We start from the raw sequence: 13,847 nt of genomic DNA on the forward strand, positions 1-13,847 counted from the left end.
CCCCGCCGCCGCCGCTCGCCCCCTGCTCGCTCGTTCGCTCGCCGGCTTTAAAGTCTGTGCCAGGATCCATGCTCACATGTTACTTCCTGTATGGAGGCATGGCCAGTTTCCAGCCCCGCGCTCCCCGATCCTCCCCAGCCTGCGCCCGAGCCACAACTTTCAGGAGCATGGACTGAAGGCGCCCTCGCCCCTGCGCCCCTCTGAGATCCTTTGTGTTTGCCTCCGTTTCCTCCGGCCGCTTCTATTTTTGGGGGCTCCTCGCTTCCACCGCCGCTTCCCTCCCCTTCCCCGATCGCAAACATGCCTCCTTCCTTCCCCGGGCCCTGGAAGGAGCTGCCTGCCTGAAGCCGGGAGACGCCGTGCCGCGCGCAGCCCCGCCGCCAGCCGCTCCTCGGGCGCCGCTGCGCTGCCGACTCAAGTTGGGGATCCTCGGCTGCTCGCCGCCGCCTGCAGCCCCTGCCCGCCCCGAACGCGGGGCATCGCCGCCGCCCGCCGCCCGCCCGCCCTGCCTGGTCTTCTCGCTGCTTTCTGAACGGCGAGCAGCCCTTCTGCGCCCCGGAGGATCGTCCCCAGCGTGGCTCCGCTTTCCTGGTTACTTTTTTGAGATTTTCCGGGGGGCGCTTGGCAGCTTCCTGGTTGTCTGGGGGACTCGGGCTGCCCAGCGCGGGGGGCCAGTGGAGCGGACCAGCCGGGGAAGCGCCCGGGCTTCGCCTAGGCTCACGTAGGAATCTAGAACTTATTCAACAAGTTTATCCCCCTGCCTTCCTCTTTTCGATGTGCGTTTTCGGACATGCGGAGGTTACTGGAACCGTGTTGGTGGATTTTGTTCCTGAAAATCACCAGTTCTGTGCTCCATTATGTTGTATGCTTCCCGGGTGAGTGCTGGCCGCGGAGGGGACGCAGCCCCAGCCGACGCGCTGGGGATGCGGAGTTGTCGCCGGGCGCAGAGCTTGGGCGCCGGTCCCGGGGACCCGGGAGTGGAGGGTGGAGGGTGACCAGCGCCGCTGGAAGGGACGAGGAACCCTTCGGCTCCCGGCGGCGTTTGAGGGAGGCGGGCGACTGGGGAGAGAGTGGACACAAGGGCCGGCCGGGGACGGTTCGGGGGTTGTGAGGCGTCTGCTTTCTCGGGTTTGGACGAACTGGGGGGGGGGGGGCTGGAGCTGAGAGAAAAGGGACTCGCTCTGCTGATCTGCCACGGATTGGGAGATCGGCGCTGCGGGGCGTTTGGGAGGGCTGGGGCCGCGGGGTGGATGGTTTTGTAGCTTTTAGGGGGGATGTCGGGGTGCACCCCTTCTCTTGGGCGGGGGTTTGGGAGAGGTCGGGTGGGGGGCTCGCTTTGCTGTTTCCTGACTCCTTGGTGAGGCTGGTGTTTAGAGGATGGAAACGAGGTGGCCGTGGAGGGGTTAGGGACGTGGGGAGCAGCCTGCGTTCCGGTCTCGGGGGGCCGGGCGCGCTCCCCCGTAGAGGGCTTAAGCAGCCTCCTGGGGCGCGGGGGCCTGGGCACAGCGAGCAGGCTGGGAGCCTGAGGTTGGGAAGCTGCTGGTTCTCTGGGAAACTCAGCCGGGTGCAGTGGCCCGGGTCGGGGTGCGGGGGGCGGGTCGGCGGCGGGGATGTTGCTCGCGCCAGGGCGGATTTTTCCCGTCTCTCGCGCGCCCTGTCTACCTTCATCTTTGCCCTTTTGCAGGCTGTTCGCGCGTGGCGGACCCAGACCCGCTCGTTTCTAGCTAGGCTGAGAGAAGAATAACGTTGGGCATGGATGATGGGAGTAAATCACTGCACGTAGCGTTGTGCAGCCGGGCGACCCTCGGCTTCCAGCCCTGCGCGGGCAGACTCCCTCATCTGCCTTCCGGAAGGCAGGGACCGGCCACCTCCCCTTCCCCTGTTGGAGGCTCGGGGGCTACAGCCTCGAGCTTGGTCCATACAATCAAGTTCCCTTCTTGGGTATGGAGGCTGAGTCTTCTGTCCTAGCCTGGAGAGGCTTTCAGCTCTTACTCCTTAAGGACAGATCCCTCCCACCCCCGTTTTCTGCTCTCTCATCTACCTGCGTCCTGAGTGGTGGGTATCTGAGCCAAGGAGAGAGAGAAAAAAAAGAGTATGTCCCCAGTGTTTGCATTCTTCCTAGTTACAGCAGCCTCTCTGCCACCGGATTTTGGTGCAGCGAGTCCCCCAGCCCCTTCGTGTGCCCCAGAGCAGGGTACTGGGGCTGCCCTCGGGGACTCACTGCGTGCAGACCTTTGCGGGCTCCGGTGGTTCCAAGGGGTAGAGAGAAGGGGATCCCTCAAAGCACCGCTTTTCTTAAACACCCTCTTTGCTGTGCACCCTCTGCACATCCTTCTGTACCCCGTGCGGATCTCCTGCCATATAGCTCCGAATCCCAAGCAAGAGGCCGAAAGGAGGTCCTGTGTCCACCAGGGACCTGCCCCCAGGGGGACAAGGGCGGTTGGGCCATTTCCTCTGAGAACCAACTAAAGAACATCTTCCAAGTATTTGTATTGAACATCTACCTCTTCTAGGCTGTTCCCCTTCCTGTGGATTGGTCGGATGGGGGGAGGGGGCAGGTGCCCAGGGGTCCAGCTCTCCAAGGACCTAGATCTGATGGGGAGCAGTGGGAGGCAGTGCAGGGCAGCCTTGTGAAATAGGAGATTTCCATGGTTATCTTGTCTTTTCCTGCGCCTGGGGGTCCCAGTCAGCGGGCCAGCCGTTATTTCCTCTTTGCTGGTGTCAGAGCAACCTCGAAATCCAAAATGGGTCGCTACTTGGTAGGGCTTTGCCTATTTTTTTTTCCCCTTTCCACCTTTTCTTTCCTTTCTCAGTCAGTGAGGTAAATAAATAGCTCTTTCGCCACTCTGGAAGCAGAGTCGGGGGAGGGCAGCGTTGGCCAAGGGAAGGGGTGAACCTGTGATGTGCGGGCAGGAGGGCTTGGGTTTGGCCACATGCAGCTGCACAGGGTGCAGCCCCACAGGATGCAGCAGCCTCGCCAGCCCGGCGAAGTAAACGCGCCAGAGCCTTCTGGAGGTGCCAGGTTTCCGAGGGTGCCGTGACGCCGCTGGACCTCAGGGGGCGCCCCCGAGCCACACTCGGCCACTGCCACCTGCGTTCGGCAGACCGGCCACCTCCTCTCCGCGGGGCCACCATGGAAATGGAGTGAGGGCGCCCGTGCGTGGCGGGTCCAGGCCTCCAGAGACGGCCAGGTCCCCGTCTGTACCCCCGGGCCGGGACCTTCCACCTGCTAGGGCCATCGCCATGGCCATGAGTCGCTTTGGAACCCCCTCTTCTGCCTCCCCACAGCCTTGTAAATGTTTATCTGTTTGATAACCGGGATAAAAATGGTTTAGGTTTGGGATTAGGGTCCTCCTCTTGAGGTCTTACTCAAAATCCCATTCCGTAGTTGTTTTGTGACTCACCAACTTCAGTTGTATTTGAGTTTTCAGCTTCTCTCCAGCCTGCAGGATGGCTGTGATGGGGGACGTTTTCGGAAACCCAGCCCAGCCATCGATCTGTCCTGATCGGATCTGAAACAGTGGCTTTTAGTCTTTCAGCAGTACGTAATCATCTGGCATGTGTGTGGGATTCCCAGACAGGGTTAGTTAGTGTCTCAGTAATGTCTTCCAAGTGCAAAACCGAAATGCTACCAGACACAGTGTTATCTAGTCTCTTACATCTTCTCATATTCTATTATGTAGAATTAAAGTAGAGAAATGAATAGAAAATAAAAAGTGTATGCCGACGCCTTATCAGCACCAACAGTTATCAGACCAACCTTTGTCTCTCCCTCATCATCTCCTACACCTTAGAGCAAACCCCAGCGTAATTCATCTGGATATGTGCTATTTATCTCTACCATTGAGAATGTGTCTCAAATAAAATGTAACGTATGTGACTCCACGGGGTTAATATTTTGTTTATTTTATATTCTCTAGCTGTTCAGCAGAAACTTTGATTTCTTCTTTCTTTGACCCTCAGAGGGAAACCTTTTCGATTCTGCTGTGTTCTGTACGATGATTACATCCACGAGGCTGGTGTTGGAGACATGTTTGGGATGGATAAGCTGAGCTGTATATATGGGCTGTGTCAGAACCGGACGTCTGTGATTGATGCCCGGTGTAGATCTGAGTGGGCTCCTTCTCTGTGTCCTTCCTCATGCTAGGAAGTTGTTCCAGTGTTCCTGTCGAGTTGGGTTGAGAAATCAGCCAGTTTATGGGTTCCCCCCTTCCCTCAAATGTTTTGTTTAAAAATATTTAGTTTCTGAACTGGACACAGTTATAGAATAATAAATGCATTCTTTCTATAGTGTCCATAGTACAGAGATTTGGAAGTTAGAACCCAATCTATTGCTATCTGGGCGATTTGATTTCAAGTCATGGTGCCTCGTGCTAAGGAATTACACTGTGAACACCCCCCCCCCCAAAGCACATGGTTTGAATCCACCAGTTGCTCCTTGAGAGAAAGATGGGCAGTCTCATCTTGGGCGATTTACTTCCTCCCGGAACCTGGAACCTGATGAATGGTCAACTACATGTCAGTTCTGACTTGGTAATATGATACCAAACAACAGTAACAGCATAACACTCCTATAGGACAGAGGAGAACTGCTCTGCAGGGTTTTCAAGACTGAAAATCTTTGAGACCAAAGGGAGCTCTCATGGCCAAGAGGCAAGAAGCTACACTGCAACCCTGAATACACAGTTCGAATCTATCAGACGCTGTGTTGGAGAAGGATGGGCATTCTCCTTCTGTGCCAGTTGGATCTGACTAGACGGGACACAACAAAGAAAAAAAAAAGGATCTTTATGGGAACAGACTACCTCACCTTTCACCTGTGGAGCTGCTGGTGGGGTTGAACTCCCAGCCTTTACGCTAGCAACCAGGTTTTCTTAACCATTGTGATACCAGGGCTCATTTTGAAGTTGAGCGGTTACACACACACACACACACACACAAATATGCACAGAAATGTGTAAAAGGATCCTTGGAAAGAGGAGAAGTAGCAGTTTCCAGAATCGGAAGTGTTAGGGGACTAGCTTGGTTAACATGGGAAAGGGTATATACTACAATAGTGCAGCTTCGTTCATCTCCTCTATTACGGACCTCTTTTCACTGAAGAAAAGATTGTGTTGTTTCCATGAAGCTAGGCAGGGAATGCTATTGATTCAAGTCAAACCCAACCCAACCCCTTTCAGTTTCACCTCCTTATTTTGAAAAATAAGTCAACAGAGTGGTGTAATCAGTTTTTCTGTTGCACTGATGAAATGAATGTTCTTGCCAGTCATATAAAAGCTTTTAAAATGTTTAGAGCAACTGCTCTTAAAAACCTGCTCTCTCCCTCCTTTTCCCCAAAAAACTTCTAAACCAAAAGGACCTTCTGGGCACTTACTTATGTGAATAAAGCAGATAAAGCATTGCTAGTGGGGTGTTGGCGTCTTGATCTCTTCTGCAGTGAAAATATGTTTTGTTTAATCTAGATTCCCATTCAGCATCTTACTTTTTGCATGTAGGATAATGAAATGTCATTTTTGTACCACATGAAGATTATAATATGATGTGCTTGCTCAATGAAAAGATTTTTTAAAAAAATTAACACTGGAATCCTGTGGCACGTGTTCCATGGGGTCACATTTCATAACCTAGAGCTTTTTTGAGAAGTCCAGCATATTGGAAGTTGCCTCGAGAGAACTTGGGTGGCCACCTCCCTTGGCCAGGAAACTCTTCTTACAGGTTATGCACTATGAGATAACAGGTGGCCAATCACAGATAGGCATTTCTGGTTGGATGTGTGTAGAGAGGTAGATGATTGTAAAGGTGCTGAGTAAGTCCCCAACTCCCTGGTGCAGCTCTCACCTGAGCGTGATCTGGATGAATCGGGAGTTTACTGGTGAGTACTGTGAGCAGCTCAGGGAAGTGAGAAATGTTCTGAGAAAAGCCTGCCCCCAGTAGGCAGGGAGTGGGGAGTGCTGCTTATAGAATTTGGCTGCAGCTGTCCAGGCTGGCCCAGAATTTGGTCTTATAGGTGCATATTAAAACAAAAGACCCCAAAATTAAATCTGGTGCCACCGAGTTGATTCAGACTTGCTGTGACCCCAGTGTTAATAACAGAGTAGAAATTTGTAGTTGGATTTTCTTGGTATACTCTTGAGCAGTTATTGTGTACTGTACAGAACCGACCAATAACTCACCCTCCAGCGGGTTTTCACAGGCAGTTAATCTAAGGGGAGGGGATTGCCCATCCTTTTCCTGTGGTGGATTTGAACTGTGCACCTTCAGGATTTCAGCTCAGCTTCTTGCCACTAGGCCACCAGAGCTCCCTAGCTGCAGTTAGCTAGGCCATTCTTACACTCTGTTACTGCGTAGGCTCGAACCACCAACCTGTATGTTACTGGTGAATGCAAACTGATGATGCCATCTGGGGACCCAGGCGTATGTTAGACACTCTGTAAATATTTGCCAAATGTTCAAGTAATTGCAGACCTTGGTTTTCCTTCCTAAGAAATGGGCATAACCTTCATACTTGCAAAGAATTGAGCCCAAGCCAGCACTATGGCAAGATTCGTGCACTTAACACACCACATTCTTGTCTCTAAAGAGATCCATTATTAACTCTGTTTTGATTTTTAAAGAATTAGTATTTCTGTGATGATGTAATAACAACCAGTCGCTGAAGGGGGGGGGAAAGCTGCGTTTCCCCCCCACCTCCACAGTTCCCTTTCCTCTTGGATTTTTAAGAACACGCTTCCTTGCTGTCAGACAGAACTGATGTGTAACTGAGTCCAGTGAGCTGTAAATGCTTGGGAGGAGATGGTGCATCTTTCTCCAGAGGAGCGCCTGGTGATTTCGCCAGAGAGGCTTGGCCTTTTAGGGTTGGATCTGCAACTTCGTGGAGATCCAGTCCCCAGGTCTCTTCTAGCACCACAGAATTGTTAAGGTGTGGTTTGATGTGGTGATTTTTTTTTCTTTTTAATTGATACAGTATATAGGTGATTTTTGCTTGAAGAAAATCTGTAGGCGGTTGAAATGTGTAACAGATTAAACTGGTGGTTACTCTGAGAGGATTATGAGGTATTTAATTGATGGCTGTGCAAGATCTGTTTAAGTAGCTAGAGTGCTTTGTGTGATTGTCCTGTTAGGACGCTGGCAGTTGGAGGGTCCATTTAACCTCGTATTACTGACAGCAGCATATTTGGTATTTTAATGGAAAATTACGTAAATTACATGAGCTGAGTTGTCAGATTCATATAGACACAGAGTAGTCCTGGCAGTGTAGGAGGCTGTGTGCAGGGAACCATCTGCTTTCAAACCTCCCAGCGGTTCTGTTGTGGGGAGGGTCCACCTTAGAAATCAGATGGGGGGTTGATGAGAGTAGCAGCGAAGGACAGGTGATACTTTGTTTGGGTTTTTAAAAAAGTACAGGCATGATAAGCTGTGGTTACAGTGCTGGGAAGTGAAAGGTCAGTTGTTCAAATCCATCAGAAGTTCTTCAGGAGCAAGATGTCTGTCTGGGTACAGATTTCCAGCCTTGGGAAACCCCTGGGGCAGTTCTGCTTTGCCTGGAAGAGTTGCTGCGAGTCACATTCCACTTGATGGAAAAGGGTTTTTTTCATACAGGCACTTTTTATTCTTGGACTGCTAAAGGAACAAATAGGTCTGTCTTGGAGAGAGTGAGGCTAGGCTGCTCCTTGGAGGCAGGGATTCTGAAGCTCCCTCTGACACACTTTGGCCATATTATAAGGTGGGACCTGTCTTTAGAGAGGGCTATTATGCTTTGGAGGGTGGAGGGACAGAGCAAGAGAGGAAGATCCTTGATGAGATGGATTGGCTTAGTGACTGGGGTAATGGGAGTAGGTGTGTCAGAGACACCTGAGCATAGAGCAGGGTTTAGGGCTGTTGTACACAGGGTCATTATGAGTCGCAGGTGACTCGATGGCACATAACACCACCACCACCACACTTGAGTATCATGACTACTGAGAACAAAATATTTGAAGGAAGGATTTTTGGGTTAAGTGGAGGGTTAACAGTTTGTTAAACAGATGACAATTGTACTCACTTTTTCCTTTTCAAAGCCCTCCTCATTTAACTTGATGGTGTTACTGTTACACTTGAACTAGAATGGGACCAACTTTCACATAAGGAAAATTTTTTTTGGGTGAGAATCACTGTACTATTTTTGCAAGCATGTAGCAATATTTCTGTCCTCTTGTTAGTTGAGGATAAGTTGGAACCAACTCATAGCTGACCCTCCAATAGATTTTTATAAATTATATGGTGGAGGGAGAGTGTTCATCTGTCTCCTGCAGAACAACTGGTGGATTTGAACTGCTTGCCTTTGGGTTGGCAGCACAGCTCCTTATCCACTAAGCCACCAGGGCTCCCTTTCAATAGCCTTGGACTTGTTAATGCTTTGAATTGTCATTCTAAGCTGCATAGTTAATGAACAGGTTATGTAACAAAGTAAGTAAGATAGCCTCTGGCATGAGACAGCTTCTGTTATTTATTAGCTGGGCAGTCTTGGACAAGTTACTTCTCTGTACCTCTAGACCTCTGTGAAATGTGTAGTGATGGCACCCTCACTCCTGGGGGACTTTGTATGAGGCTTGTATGTGGATACCTGTAAACAGAATGAGTATACATGTAGAGGATTCAGGAATATTTATGGTAATTAGCTTGATGAACTAACTATTACTTACATATTTTAGGGATTGCAGCACAATTCCTTATCACTAGGCCACTAGAGCTCCCTTTACTGTTACACATTTTAAAGACATTTGAGTAGGAGAATATGAGAAGAAAAAAAGAAGCCCGAAAAGGACAGCTATACATAAAAACAAAATAAAAGTTTTTAAAAAAATTCTGTAAACATGAATGATGGTTTTTATAGTTGACCGTGCTATTGGAGATGGTGGGGAGTAAGAACTGGCGTGTAGATGTCTCATATAAAATTAGCCTAGTTGTGCTTTGAGATTTAATGAAAAAAATTCCATGAGGTCAGAGGCACCTCTTTCCCACCCAACAAAGAAAATCTCTGCTTTCTCAGTTTAAAATGGGGAGAAATGTTTCCTGTCTGTGTATGCGAGTCTTCAGATTTCCTGTGTAGAAAGATTTGCTTAGCCCTGGTCCTTGAGGTACTTCTTTGGCCTTTTGGGCTTTGTGGTAACTGAGAGGAATAAGGCCTGTATGTTACTGTTGCTGCTGGAGATGGTAATTTGACGGCCTAGTCTCTAGGGAGATGAGCTGCTAATCCAAGCTCTCCAGTTTGAATTCTCTCCGTCTCCTCTGGAGAAAGATGGGCAATTTGGGCAATGGCCTCCCTGTTCTCTTACTCCCTCTCTTGTAGGGTCAGCTATGCGTTGGTTCTGACTAGATGGCATGTACCAACCACCACCATCAGGAAAAAGGTGAGGAATTTCCTGTGGGATTTTACAGCCTTGGAAACCCAATAGGAGGTCAGCTGTGAGTCAGTTTCTGCTGAACAATGAATTTTTTTTTAAATGGTGAGAAATGATAGTATTTGAGAGCTTGTTTTGCTTTGCCACTGGCAGGACATTTGAACACGTCTCTGTCCTTACCTTCATGTCTTTATGGATCCAGACCTAGAGAGCGTGTGAGGCAAGGCCCAGGCACCATGCACAGCTCCTGCCCTCTTTTTTTATTTTTAATTTTTTTTTCTCCTGTCCTCTTAATGAGTTTTATTGCAAACTAAAAGCAGCATGATGATTTTCTGGCTAACAACAAAATGCGATTTTAAGCTACTGTGCTTAACTATTTTTGGGTGTAACAAAGTGACACAGTTGGCCGCTGAAATCTAGCAACTTAAAAGAAGAAGTGAAAGTACAGTTCATGGAATATGTAACACGTCCATGTAAGAAAATAGGACAAGTGGTTTTATTTTGGGGTTTGTGATACTATTTTTCTAACGAGAAGGAAACAGGGTGTTGATTGATATGAGTGGGTATACTTTTGAGGAATTCAAATCACTTTTAGGCATCAGAGAAGTCTTTAGAGTTCTCATTCTCCCCGCCACATTCTCCATGTACTTAAAGCAGACAAACGAGTGACTTTGGAATCATTTCAATAGGAGACAAATTAGCCAGCGAGTTGGTTTTGACTCATAGTGACAGCCCATCAAATTTCCAAAGCCCACAAATCTTTGTGAGAAGTGACTACCCCTCTTGTTCCCAAGGAGTGGTGGATTCGAACCACTAACTTTTCTGTTAGCAGCCCAACACATAACCGTCTATGCTTCCAGGATTCCTTTTACAAAAACATTTGCCACAAAAAGTGTAGTCTAGATTTGTGAGGAAATGTCATTGTCTTTTTAAAACTGAAGTTGGTCAGGAATTGTCAAATGAGTCCTTTTCAAAACGGTGGTTATGAGGAAATTATTTTACCATTCCTTCACTCTCTGACCGCCCCCCTTCCCCCGCTGCACTTTCCTGAGGTGTTTTCATTCCTGGAGCGTGGAGGCTGATGAAGGCATGAAGGAAAATGGCAAGTGAGCCCTCATCTTGTGGAAGTGAGTTTCAGTGGTTTGGGGACCCTTGAAGATCCCCCCCATCCCTTTTTTGCTCTGGAACCCATCAGAACTTTGGGGGCACAGACTGAAGTTCTTGGTCCATTGTAGCAGTAATCTTTTGGGCAAACGAGCCTTGAGTTTTTAATCTCTAAAATGGGAACAGTGGTTATAGTCGCGCAGCCTCAGCACAGTTTTACTGTGGTCCAGGTTCTCTACAAAATATCTTACATACTTTTATTTCTCCCTATAATTAAGAACCTTGGTTATCCAGTTATCCATAGGTTTGGGTGAAATCCAAGATCAGCTGGGGAATAAGCAGGGGTGCCTTTAATGTGCTTCTCATAGCTAGGATTTTGACTTTCAGATCCGTTACTGTTTGAAGACTGTATAGAAACTCTGGTGGGGTTTTTTTGTTGTTTTTTTTCCCTCCCCCGGTTGGCACAGTTAAAGACTTAGTCGTTAAAAGTTGTGCTGCCAACTCAGAAGCACATGGGTTCGAATCCTCTGGTTCTTCTGTGGGAGAAAGATGGACAGTCTCCTGTGTGATTTGTGGCCTCTGAAAACCCGCCGGAAGGGTCAGCTGTGAATTGGTTCCAAAGTGATGGTATATCAGCAACAGTGCTTTTCCCCATATAAACAAGTACCATAAACACTGTGTGGAAATAAAGATGTCTTTGTGTATTTGCTACAATTAAATGAGGAAGTAATGCAATTAGTATAGGATTTTATTTGGTTGCGTTGAAGAGATGACCTTTCAACAAATTACTTTTGCTTCTGAGTAAGCTGATAATAACTGTGAATATAGTCTTGAGTTTGGTGGTGATGATAGGTAGTTGAATTTCTTTTGGGTTGTTTTTTTTATAACTCTACAAAGTAATCTAAATTGATTTGCTTTGCAACTTAAGAAATTTTGCTTGGGGCCTTAAATATAATAATATGTAATAATACTATAATAATATGATATTATTATCTCATATATCATTTATGTGTGGACTCTGATTTACTTAGCTTCAAGAAAAAGTTTTGGGGAGTTATACATAGCAAATGGTCTGGGCACTGGAAATATCCTCTGTAGTTTAGAATGCATGCTGGGGAGACATCAACTGTGGAATCTTGATCAAAATTTTGTCAATTTCTTTGGGGCTGTTTTCCTCCTCCTTACTAATTCAAGAGATTGTTGGTTCCTGACAGGGCATTTGGGGAGTCTATGGCCTTTTCATAATCTGCAAGTCAAATGCCTGGTGCAAATTAGTGATGTGCTTTTCGAGATGCATTTACTGTTAACGTTCTCCTCAGAGAGTTTGCTTCCTGAGGCTCTGTCTCAGAACCCTTTGCTTATCTCTCTCCCCTTTCCACAGAATGGTCCTGAGGGAGTAGCAAGCAAGATGGTGAGTGGATCTTGGTTAATGGAATGCCTGCAAGCTATTTTTTGTTTTTACACATTTCTCCTGGAATCCAGGTAAAAACTAGAGATTTATTTGTGCCCGGAATTGACCTTTAAAGCTCTGTTGGCTTACTGGATAAGAAATTGGGCTGCCAACCCAAAGGCAGGTAGTTCAAATCAACCCAGCTGCTCCTGGGGAAAAGCTGGGCAGTCTCCTGCTTTGTGATATACAGCTTCTGAAAACGTGCTGGAGGGTCAGCTATGAGCTGGTTCTGACTTGAAGGCAATGAGTTTGAGTTTTGAATTAATGTCATTGATGTTTGGGTTCGTGGTGGTGGGAGTCCTAGTCTAAAGACAGAAGACCAAACCAGTTCTGGAGTTTGTTTCTTTCTTAAAAATGAATAAAACACAGTCCTTTGAGTACCTGGTGTGCTGCAGGGGACATGTGGCCAGCTCTGTGTTACTTTAATATGTTTAAAAGAGAAAAAAAGAATTGAAAACAAAACCCTCATGACTAGATCAATAGTCAACACCATGATAGATGGGAAATTGTTGGAGTTGTCCAAGATTTCCTTTTACTTGGCTACACAATCAACCTGCAGGGTAACAGCAGTCAAGAAATCAGAAGATGCTGGCTTGGGCAAAATCTGCTGTCAAGAAGCTCTCCGGAGTGTTAATGAGCAAGGATATCCATTTAAAGACTAAGGTGTGTCTGATTAGAGCTGTGATCTTTTCAGTTACTTGCTAATTCATCTGAAAGTTGGACAGGGAATAAGGATGACCAAACACTAGACACCTTTTAGTTATGGTATTGGAGAATAATGAATATTCTGTGGATTGCTAAAAGAACAAATAAGCCTGTCTTGGAGGAAATACAGCCAGGGTACTCCTTGGAGGAGAGTGAAACTTTGTCTGATGTCCTTTGGACATGTTTTCAAGAGGAGACTCATCCTTGGAAAAAGACATCATGCTGGAAAAGTGGAGGATCAGAATGAGAGAGAGAGGGAGAGAGGGGAAGACCCTGAACGAGGTGAATTGACACAGTGACCGTCACAACGGGCTTGATCATGTCAGAGAACGTGATGAGGGCACAGGAGAGGTTCAGGTCTGTAGTTCATAGAGTTATGGGTCATAGTTGATTTGATGGCACCTAACAACAACAACTACAGAACTAGAGTATGCCATCAAGAGATTTCTGAGTACTTGTGATTTATCAGAGACCCTTGGGGTAAAAATTATTTTGACATCCTTGGCTGGTCAGCTGGTGTTAAGTAAGAAGGTTGGATGTTCACTTGGAGGTCCAGGAAAAGGACTGGCTAACACCTGAAAATTCCCCATTGGACATCCTATAGAGCTGTTTTATGCAGACACATAGTGATTAGACTCCACAGCTACTGGTGTTGATTCAAAACAGTGTATCAGGTACTTTTCTCTGTGCTGAAGACACAGCAGGAACCGAAAAGACAAGCTTTAGACAAGTTTTGACCTTGCTAGATAGCTTCTTCCTAAGGTCTGGATTACTCTTGGAAAATTGGAAGATATAGCACCTTAGGATCTGTTTTCTCGGTAATAACAGTAAACTGGAGTTAGGTAGTGGCTGCCCCTGGAGGTTGGGCACACACCTGGCCCGCAGTGGTTATTTACAACATTCAGCTGCTCCCTGGGGTGTTTGCCATGGTGTGTAGGTGATTTCTACCTGAGGGATTGATATTTTATCCCCCTTCCTTTGTTCAGGCATTGTGTTCGCGGTGCTGAGTGTATATAAGTGTGTCTGTGTGTTGTATATACACACACGTTTCTTTGGCTGACATGTGGTTTTGTTTTGTGACCCGGGGAGCTGGAAGCTAAGCTATCCTGACTGAGCTCGTTTTGGTCTCAGCAGATGACCTTTTATTTGGATGTTTCACATGAACGTTTTGACGTCTGATCTAAACTGCTGTTGATTTGTTCAAGAAA

At 47.3% G+C, this 13,847-nt stretch overlaps 1 protein-coding gene across 2 annotated transcripts in view; it reads left to right on the forward strand.

The window, feature by feature from the left end:
• Positions 1-74: 74 nt before the first annotated feature.
• The window catches only part of PTPRG (protein tyrosine phosphatase, receptor type, G), a 924,714-nt gene continuing 910,941 nt past the window's right edge, over positions 75-13,847 (forward strand). Inside the window, exon 1 of one of the 2 annotated variants that reach the window (XM_006893832.1) lies at positions 75-875. In XM_006893832.1, the coding sequence (XP_006893894.1) occupies positions 791-875 (85 nt within the window). In that variant the 5' untranslated portion in view covers positions 75-790. The remainder of the gene's footprint in view (positions 876-13,847) is intronic. The other variant, XM_006893833.1, reaches the window with a different exon arrangement.

The sequence above is a fragment of the Elephantulus edwardii genome, unplaced genomic scaffold (genome assembly GCF_000299155.1).
Source record: "Elephantulus edwardii isolate Elephantulus edwardi_28Jun2011 unplaced genomic scaffold, EleEdw1.0 scaffold00132, whole genome shotgun sequence".
In the NCBI taxonomy this organism is placed as follows: domain Eukaryota; kingdom Metazoa; phylum Chordata; class Mammalia; order Macroscelidea; family Macroscelididae; genus Elephantulus; species Elephantulus edwardii.